This window comes from Saccopteryx leptura, chromosome 9 (genome assembly GCF_036850995.1).
Source record: "Saccopteryx leptura isolate mSacLep1 chromosome 9, mSacLep1_pri_phased_curated, whole genome shotgun sequence".
Taxonomy (NCBI): Eukaryota; Metazoa; Chordata; class Mammalia; order Chiroptera; family Emballonuridae; genus Saccopteryx; species Saccopteryx leptura.
In genome coordinates, this window is record NC_089511.1 from 41,970,256 (window position 1) to 41,980,637 (window position 10,382).

General features: G+C 53.7%; 1 protein-coding gene across 1 annotated transcript; it reads right to left on the minus strand.

Moving 5' to 3' along the window:
* Positions 1 to 582: 582 nt before the first annotated feature.
* Positions 583 to 9,072, minus strand: LRFN3 (leucine rich repeat and fibronectin type III domain containing 3). The gene is made up of 3 exons (XM_066349207.1): positions 7,944 to 9,072; positions 5,117 to 6,547; positions 583 to 1,657 (listed from the first exon to the last, which is right to left on the minus strand). Exons 2-3 carry the CDS (start codon positions 6,529 to 6,531, stop codon positions 1,201 to 1,203), a joined length of 1,872 nt encoding a protein of 623 aa, XP_066205304.1. The 5' UTR covers positions 6,532 to 6,547; positions 7,944 to 9,072; the 3' UTR covers positions 583 to 1,200.
* Between the last annotated feature and the right edge of the window lie 1,310 nt (positions 9,073 to 10,382).

Genomic DNA, 10,382 nt, shown 5'->3' on the forward strand with positions numbered 1-10,382 from the left:
CTCACCACCCTGGTGGCCTCAGTTCCTGCTGACAGAGCCCTCATTTCTGTCCCCAACTCCTGCCTCAGACCAGCAGTCCCAACGCCTCCTGGCTGTCTCCTTCTGGATGTCCTCTGGACCCTCCACATCCACCAAGTCCCACACTGACCTCCACATTGTCCCCAAACCTGCCCCTTCTCCCTGGTCCTGTATCGTACCAGCTCTACTGTCTCCTCCCCAGCCAGAGCCCTGGGCCTCATCCTGGACACTTTCCTCCCCCATGGCCCTTCAGTTCCATAACTCCTCTGCTCAGCTTCCTGAATGTCTCTCTTACCCACCTCTAGCTGCTTTCCCCAGCCCCGCCCTGATCCAGTCTCACCCTTACCCACCCAGATCCCTACCTGGGCTCCCGGCTTTAGTCTTCCCCGCTGGTCCACCTTCCTCATGGCAGCTAGAAGAATCTTGCTAAAGCCCAAACCTGACCCTATCCTCTCCTGCATATCTCCCATGGCTTCCCAACTATCAGGCCAGTCTCAGCTCCTCAGCCTGGAAAGCCTAAATCCTGCTCACCCCTCCTACCTGACCTCTATCACAGTACCCCAATATTTACTAAGTCCTTGGTTGTGCCATGTTCTCTGCCTGGAACACCTTTCCTTCTGCTTTTGGCCAAGTATCACCTTCAGATGTCATTCTTAGGTCACATGCCTCCTCCAGGAAGCCCTCCCTGACTATACCCTAGGCTAAGTCAGGCACCTTTCCTGGGCTCCCACAATCTCCCAGGCTCCCCTCATCACATCTCTGATCACTCTGAGTTATCACTGTGGGCAGAGCTTGGAGATGTCAGAGTCACCACAGCATCACCCAGCACAGGGAATGCTCAGGGACAACACTCAGGGAATGTCTGTTGACTAAATAGATGGCCATCCCCAGCCTCATCCAGGGACCCTGGACAGCACTGAGCAGTCTCTCCCCAGAGGAGGCATACCCAGCTCCAGACCCCTGCATGACACCCCCACCCATACTCATAGACAGAGACACAGGCAAGGGCCCAGGCCCAAGCTTAGAAAAATAGGACTTTCTTGTTGTCCCCCAGTGCCCGACACCCTCCCCATCAGAGTTTTAAAAACCATGAACAATTCGGTGAGTCTGAGGCCAGGCCCCACAGTGTGCCTGGGTCCTGCCATCCCTTGGGCCAGAAGGGCCACAGAGGTGGGCACGATGCTAGGGTCCCGTGGGTTCGTGGCTGGGCCCCCAGGGCTCACAGTCCAGCTGGACCACAGTATGGGCCCTGGGCACGGATGGCTCAGGGGCAAATGGGGCTGGTGTGGTGCCGTTGGTTTGGGAGCAAACGCTGCTGACGGGTGCAGGTGCTTTGGCCTTGCCTGGGGGCTGGCCACCGTGCACCTTGTAGCGCATAAGCAGAACGAAGATGAAGACCAGTACCGAGGCCACGATGACACCGCCCAGCGCAATGATCATGGTGCCGCCCAGGAAGGGTGCGTGTGGGGCCCCGCAGGGCTGCAGCGCAGGCTCTGTGGAGAAGCGAGCACAGCCCACAGGCCGTGTGGCTGTCAGCCCTGTGGTGCTGTCCTCGTACACTGCTAGCACGCACAGATCATAGGTGCGGCCTGACGCCAGGTCCGTCAACAGGAAGGAGCGGCTGTCGGCTGAGATCATCCTGTTGGGATACGCAGGTAGGGATCAGGTCTCCGGCTGCCCAGCACCCACCCTGCTCTCTGCTCCCACCCGCCAGTCTAGAGGATTTTCCCCCAGTCCAGCTGCCTCATTTCTCTCTAACCTCTGAATTCCCTCTACCACTGCTGGAATTCCCTTGGGTTTGATACCAAGCCAGTGGCCTGACTGACAGCCCTCCAGTCTGTTAGCTAATTTTACCTCAGCCAATGGGCTAACTTTACTGTTACTTTCCCTCAGATTCCTGGGTTTGATTTCCCTCTTGTCCCCATGCTCAAATTCCCGCCAGAGCCACTGCCCACTTCCCTTCTAGCCCCACTTCTGCCCAATCTCTCTGTGGCCCACCGCTTGAGTGCTCCCAGCCCTGTTTCATTTTATATCCAGCTGCCTGATTTCCATCCTGCACTGCCAACCCAATTTCCCACCAGCCTGCAAAGTTCTCTCTAGCTTTGCTGCCCAACTTCACTCCACTCCACTGCCTGATTTTTTTTAAAATTTTAATTTATTGTGTTGACACAGTTTCAAGTGCCCCACTCAATATACCACTCACTACCCTTCGCATCATGCCCCCCATTCCTCATGCAAAGTCTCTTTCTACCCCCATTCCCCTCCCCGCCCTCACCTCCACCCTCCCGTTCCCTCTGGCTATTGCTACCCTGTTGTCTGTTTATATGCGCTAATCTGTTCCCTGTGACCATGCCTGTTTCCACTGCCTGATTTCTTTTTCCTTCATTTAAGTGAGACGAGGGGAGATGGGGAGACAGACTCCCGCATGCACCCCAACTGGGATCCACCCGACAATTCGTCTTGGGCCAATGCTCAAATCAACTGAACTATTTTTAGTGTCTGAGGCTGATGCACTTGGACCAACTGAGCTATCCTCAGCACATGGGGTTGATGCTTGAATCAATCAAGCCACTGGCTGCAGCAGAGGGAGAGAAGCAAAGATGGTCGCTTCTCCTGTGTGCCCTGACTGGGAATCAAACCCAAGATGTCCATATGCCAGGCTGACTATCTATTGAGCCAACCGCCTGATTTAAATCTGGCCCCCCCATCCTATTCTCCTCTACTTTACTGCTTGAATTCCTCAGTCCCTCACCCAATTTCCACCAGCCTACCACCTGAGTTCCTTCTAGACTTGTTGCCAGAAATCTCTCCAACTAACTTCCCAATTTTGTCTTCACAAGGACAGATCTGACCTCCCTCTAACCCAGTTACCACTTCCTTTTAACCCCCTCTCCTGTGTTCCCATCTGACTTTACTCCAGCCTGTGCCCAATTTCTCTTTGCCTCTAGTGTACAGCTAGATCAGGGGTCCCCAAACTTTTTACACAGGGGGCCAGTTCACTGTCCCTCAGACCATTGGAGGGCCAGACTATAAAAAAAACTATGAACAAATCCCTATGCACACTGCACAGATCTTATTTTAAAGTAAAAAAACCAAAATGGGAATACAATATTTAAAATAAAGAACAAGTAAATTTAAATCAACCAACTGACCAGTATTTCAATGGGAACTATGCTCCTCTCACTGACCACCAATGAGAGAGGTGCCCCTTCCGGAAGTGCGGCGGGGGCCGGATAAATGGCCTCAGGGGGCCGCATGTGGCCTGTGGGCCGTAGTTTGGGGACCCCTGAGCTAGATTCTCTCTAATTGCGTAATTCCTCCATATTGCTGATACCTGATTTTCTTCTAACCTGCCAAAGAATATCCTCCTAGTCCCGTTGCCTTATTATACATATAGCCTGCTTTCCAGTGACTTCTGTTACGATACCATTTTCATTAAACTGATGTGCCTCAGTCACCGCTGCATTTATTTTCTCCATTGCCTTACTTCTTTCCAGCTCTGCCTACTGATTCGTTTGATCTCTGTTGCCTAGTTTCTTTTTATCCTTACTTTCCCCATTTCCTTTAATCCCTAGCACCCAATTCCACTATATTTCCTTTTGTAGCAGAGCACCCTGTTGGAGGTTTAACTTATTTTATAACCTGTTTTATTCTTAAACTGCTTTAATGAGGGAGGTGCAGGAAATTCTGTAGTTGTCTCTGGGAAGATGACTATCTAGGAGAGCATATTTCCCATCCCCTGCCAGGCACAGTGAACAGGATTCGTGTGATTTTTCAGGTGTGAACCCTCCAGAGAATCTACTGAGTACTGCCTGTGAAAGGGAGTGAAATGAGCCCATTAGATTTCCAGGACTGAAAAGATCAAGTGATGATCTCTTGGGGTGTAGGCCCCTGTGGAGGGAACAGGGACCCAGATGCTGGGTTTACAAGGTACAGACCCTAAGCCTAGGGAGGCACAGTCCTCTGCAGGTAGGTTTTAGAGACTGTAGCCTTGGCCCAGCCTGGCAGTGAGAACAGGGAGCCATCCACAGCTCTCCACGCAAGGTTGGACTGGATGAGAGATATCAGCAGCACCCAGGTCAGAAATACCTCTACTGACCACGTACGGCCACATAGATGTTCCAAGTCCTCTCCAGCTTGTGGGCAGAAATTGTACTGACCCACCTCTTGGAGTGTGTAAGCCCCAGGTTTTATGTTTGTCAAGAGATGAGAGAAGGGAATTCCCAACAGTGGCAAACTGTACATTCCTGATCACCTAGGACAGTGGTCAGCAAACTGCGGCTCGTGAGCCACACGCGGCTCTTTGGCCCCTTGAGTGTGACTCTTCCACAAAATACCACATGTGGGCGCCACCTCGATAAGGAATGTACCTACCTATATAATTTAAGTTTAAAACATTTGGCTCTCAAAAGAAATCTCAATCGTTGTACTGTTGATATTTGGCTCTGTTGACTAATGAGTTTGCCTACCACTGAGGAGCTTGAACTAGGTTTAATTTGATTTAGAAAACCAAAAATTGAGATATCACCATATAAGAACTCCAAACATGTGGAGCAGTTCACGCTGCACAAACCCAAAGCTGAATCTCTATTTAACCTCCTTCCTGTCTTTATTTTAACCTCTGACCTGAGTTCCTCTAAAGAATGGCTCACTCGTTTCCTTTTCCCTATGATAATGGTAACTTCTTGCTTGATCTCCTTTTCTTCTTGCAGACCTGTCTTATATCTAACCTTGTCATCTGGAAACACCTGGTTTCTCTTTACCTTTACTACTTAAATTTGTTTGTATTTCCCCAAACTCGCCCCCCTCAATCGACCCTTTATTTTACTGGCCTGCTTACTTCTTACTCTTGCTGCCTGATTTCCTTTATATCTGTTACTATTTACTTTTACTGCCTTATTTCTTTTTTTTTACCACTGCTGCCAGATTTCTTTTACCCTCTCTGCCTGATTTCTTTTACCTTTGCTGTCTGATTTCCTTTGTAACCCTGCAGCCTCATTTCTCAGCTGTGCTGCAGCCTGGGTATCAGTACGCATATCTCCAACCCTCCCTCCGCCTCACTCCCCCACCCAAGCTGCCCGCTGTCTGGACACTGCACCTGTAGACGAGAATGTCATCAGCTGAGCTGTTGTACTGGATCTGGTACATGCGAATGCCTGGGATAGGCCGCTGATCTGGCCACTGGACGAGAGCTGCTGTGGCCCCATGCTCAGTCACCTGGACACCACGATCAGTAGGGGGCCCCGTGTCAGCTGCCTTGGCAGAGGCAGAGGCGGCAGAAGGTGGGGTGAGGGCATCAGGATCCCCGTCCCGCGGGGGGTCACAGCTGGTGCTATTGGCTAGTTGGGGTGGTGGTGGGGGACCCACAGTTAGCTCAACAGCAGCTGTGGCCTCACCAGCTGCATTGGCCGCAATGCAGGTGAAGATGCCGCCATCACCTGGCTCAGTGACTAGCAGTTCCAGTGTCCCATTAGGGAAAGCGCGAGCACGGCTCGAGTTGCCCAGCAGCCGTCCCTGGGGTGACACCCAACGCACACGGGGCTCAGGGTCCCCCACTGCTCGACAGCGCAGAGCAGCTGGCCGACCAGCAGGCACTGCCAGGGGCGGTGAGCGGTGAGTCACCACGGGGGGCTCGCACACGAACTCCTCCTCACCCACAGCCCAGAAGTAGCGGCCACCCAGAGCAGGTGGGGAGGCGCAGGCTTCAAGGTCGTCCTCCCTCGCCAGCCGCCGCAGCCACACCAGCTCACAGTTGCAGTGCAGGGGATTCCCACCGAAGGCCAGCACCAGGGCAGAGGCAGGTGAGCCGCGGGGCCTGGCTAGCAGTGGTAGGCGGGAGAAGAGTGGGTCAGGTGGGATGGTGGTCAGGCGATTGGAGGTCATGTCCAGCCGCGCCAACTTGTGCAGGCGGGAAAAGGCGCCGGCAGGCACAGAAGCCAGCAGGTTGTGGTCAAGGCCCAAGGTATTGACATTGCCCAGGCGGCCCAAAGCCTCCCAGGGCAGCTGTTCCAGGTTGTTGTAGGAGAGATCGAGGTCCTCAAGTGTCTCGGCACAGTCGTCCAGGGCACCAGCCGCCAGGGCTGCCAGTTGGTTGTTGCTTAGGATGAGATGGCGCAAATTGACCAGGCCACGCAGCTGACCCTCACCCAGTGAGGTCAGCCGGTTACCATCCAGATGCAGGGCACGCAGGGCACGAAGATCAGCAAAGGCACCAGCTGCCACATGACGGATGGTATTACGTGACAAGCTCAAATGCAGCAGGCCTGTCATGTTGGCCAGGTCACGGCGGCGCACAGCTGCAATGAAGTTGTCTGCTAGGCGCAGCTCCGCTGCCCGGCGGTCCAGCGAGGGTGGCACAAACAGAAGGCCTGCCCCTGGGCACAGCACACTTAGGGGCAGTGACTGTGTCTGGCAGCGGCAGCGGCGGGGACACGGGCTGGGTGTGGCTAGCTGGGGTGGAGATGAGGCAGGGGCCAGCGGTAGCAGGCAAAGGAGCAGCGGGAGGATGGCCATCGCGGGCAGGGGTGGCCTGCAGGGAAGAAGGGAGGCATTAGGGTGGCTGAGGCCAGAAGATGGGTGCCAGAGGGAGCAGGGATGGTCCAAGACCAGGAGAGAAGGCCACAATGGGCTGAGAGCAGTAGAGTTGGTTAAAGGTGGTCAGAGAGGAGTGGTCAGACGTATCAAAAGCTGGAAGAGATGGTCAAAAAAGACTCAGAGAGATGTCTCATTGGAGGACAGAGGGGGCAGAAATGAACAAAGATGATCAGAGGGAAGGGAGGTAAGTTAGAAATGGTCAGAGAATGCGAGGGTTCATCCAGGTGGGTAGAAGATAAACAAGAGAGCTTTAGTCATGGCCACAGAGAGATGGTCATGGATGGCCAAAGAGAGAAGAGGTGGTCAGGGTGGGGGTGATGAGAAGTAGTTGGGTAAGCAGTGGACAAAGAGAGAGGAAGTGGTCTGGGGTGGTCAGATCCAGGAGAGATGGTACAAGATGGTCAGAGATGGTCAAAAGCCAGAAAGGTAGTCAGGAGGAGAGGACAGCTGGGTGATGGTGTGAGGGGAGGTCATCAGAAGAAAGGCAGACAGAGATGTTATAAATGATCAGAGAGACAGAGAAGAGAGGTGGTCAGTAAAGGCCAGAGAGCATCATATGGTCATCAACTGGCAAATAGGGTAAGGGATGGGAGGGCCACAGGAGAGAGTGTGAAAGGTAGTCAGAGAGAGGACATGTGGACAGAGGAAGCCAGAGAAGAAAGATGGACAGAAGCAGCTGGAAAGAAGAGTTGTAGACAGAGATGTCAAAGATGGTCAGAGACAGTCACAGGTCACAGCTGAGAGTGAGGGCTGGACAAAGGCAAGAGAGCCAATGAAAGATTAGAGAGCAGCACAGCAGACATAGATGTCAAAGGTGGTCACTGACTGTAGCAGTAGAGAAGGAGTGAGGGAGAGGAGCTGCGGACAAGGCTGTTCAAGATGATCAAAGACAGAAGAGGTGGCCAGAGATGGTCAATGTGATGAGTGGTGGCCAGAGAAAAGAAGCAGTGGACAGAAAGTGTGAAAGATGATGGAGAAAGGAGACAGGAGAGTGGAGTGGAGGACGGGAGAAGCGGGCAGGAGAGGTGGGTGGAGATGGTCAAACAAGAGAGATGGTGGGAAGAAGTTAGAAAACTGAGTGGGAGTGGGTTACAGACCTGGAGGTGTCATTCACTGTGGAGGAGGAGATCAGACAGGGGCAAGGCTCACCAAATGTCCAGAGAGTGTCTGAGGCAGAGGAACTGGAGGCAGATCCATGGGTGGGGTGTCTGTTTCTGGGAGAAAGCCCAAGGATTCCCAGGGATACATGGTCCTTACCTGCCTCCACCCCCAGCCACGATGTTCTTCTCCAGGCCCTCCCCACAATGGGAGTCTCCCGGTAGCCTCCTTACCTGAGCTGAAAGCCGACCCAGGGAGCAGAATCCTCAGGCTCCAAGGGGGTCAAAGGTCAGGACTCTGGAGGGTGTTTGGTCATGCTTTCCCTGTCCCCAAGGCCTCTGAAGAGGGGTTGTCTGTCGTGTCTCAGCTAATAAATGTGGTCACAGAGTCTCTAGATCTTGATACTTGACGTCCCAGGTCCCTAAATATTGGTCCTCTAGGGTCCAGTTTTAGAGACCCAGGCACACCTTTGAGTTGTTTAGAGTCAGGGTCGCCAGCTCCAGTCTCAGGATGCTAAACAGTCAAATGGAGAGTTTAGGGTCTAAGTCCTAGCCCAGTTCTGGGATCCAGAACTGGGGTGCTGGGTTGTCACTAGGGGGCTAAGTCAAGTTTTGGAGATCTCTAGTCCCAAATTTCAGCTTTCCAGTTTGCAGCAAGGACTTCAGGCCAGAACTTAGGCCCCTTGGAATGTCAGGGTTCAGATCTTGAAATCTGAAGCCTAAATCTCAGGGTTCAGGTCCCAAATAGTGGATTCCAGGGTATAGGCAGAATTCCATCCCAGATTTCAAGGTCCCAGACACAGAATTCAGAGTTCAGCTCCAGATTGGGGATTTTAGATGCAAAATCTTCAGGTTCAGGCTCCAACTCTTGGGGTCCATATTCCAAGTCTTGGGGCTCAGTTTCCAAATATTGGGGTCCCAGGACCTGATATTGAGATTCCAGCCCCAGATATAGGTGTTCAGATTCCAGGTTTTGGGGTTCCAGCCCCAGATCAGGGTCCCAGGGTTTCCAGATCTCTGGATCCAATATTGGGGTACAGGCCCCCGATGTCGGGGTGCAGGCTCTGGGTCTGTGGTGGTGGCTATCAGCTTGCTTCCCCGGCTTTAGCAGAGGCTGGCCCGGGGAAGGGGTCGGCTGCAGTGGGGGCGGGGGCGACCAGGAAGCCCCGGGGGCCGGGGTGGGGCGAGGCCCGGGCTCGAATAGATGGAAGACGGGGACAAGCCGGGTAAGGGCACCGCAGCGCAGGCGGGGCGCAGGGGGGAGGGGCCGTTCTCAGAGACCCCTCCCCCGCCGGGGCCAGGGCGGGGGCCTGGGTGGGGGCCTGCCAGGCAGGCCAGGTCCGGGCGCTCCCGCGGCCTCCTCGCGGGGAACCCAGGGCCGCGCGCGCGCCCGAGCTTAAAGGCGCAGGCCCAGCGCGCGCCCGAGCTTAAAGGTGTATAGGCAGCCCATCTTCTTTCAAAGGCGCGTCCCGGCCCCGCCTCCAATGGAGTCGCCCTGGCGTTGCTTGGGAGCGAGAATCCTTGGACACAGAGACACAGAGACAGAGACAGAAGACAGAGACAATAAAGAATGGGCAGGTTTCGATTGAGGGAGCGAAAGGAGTAGAATGAGAGCGACAGAAACAGATAGACATAGACATTCAAGGAGTGATGGAAATACAGAGACAGTGAGAAACCCAGAGAGAAATAGAGAGACAGGAAACAAGGACAAGTCAGAAATAGAGACATAGAGAAAGTCAAAGAGACATAGTGGGTGGAGGGTGTAGAGAGAGAGGGAGAGAGAGAGATTGAGCTGGGGCAACTCAGCTGTGAGAATGGGTGGGTATGTGTATAGTGTGTGTGTGTGTGTGTGTGTGTGTGTGTGTGTGTGTGCATGCGCACGCAATTTTCACTCAGAGCATTGAATGTGGCCCTCCATCCCAGAGTCCCTAGCCTCCAAGTCTGTCTCCTTCTGCCCCTTTGTCTCAGCACCACCTGGACGTCCTTTCCACAGTTGGAGTTTCCTTACCTGGAACCTGCCCAGCAACAGGCCTGATCTTTCAGCCCAGAGGGGAGACTCTGCTCCTTCCAAAGGCTCCTTGCCCTGGCTGCAAAGGGAAAATTTGGATCCAAGACCCTGTGCCCTCTGGAATTGGAACTAGACATCAAGACACACTGACCAGATATCCCATGGAGGAAGAAGATAGGAAATGGGACAGAGGCAGGAGGCTTGCCAGGTTACCCAGAGAAGTGTGTCCATTAAGTTCCCCTCTGCCCAACTCACATCCGCTGCCCCACAGAGGACCCTACTGAGATTGTACCAACACATGACTCACCAGGAGAGGTGTCTGCCTATCTTGCTGCTTGTGAGAAGATAGGGGGGAGAGGATGAGGGGTTCCACATGACTCATGCTGATGGTGTTTCAGGGAGAGGGATGTCAGTGGTGGGCTACAAGCCTGGCCTGGAAACTTGGTTATAACAACATGGAGGACCTGATCTTTGGTATGAAGGATACACAGCTTTGGCCTGTGGTCATGGCCCTAGCTCGGGGGAAGCTGGATGGTCACAAACCACCCCTGGGAGCCCTTATCTGCAGGGAGCAGTAAAGCGGCCTTTTTGGGGTAGGGACATTTACCTTGGCATCCCTAGCTCTACTGAAGGTTTCAAAACAGACTTTTGGATCCTTCCACTTA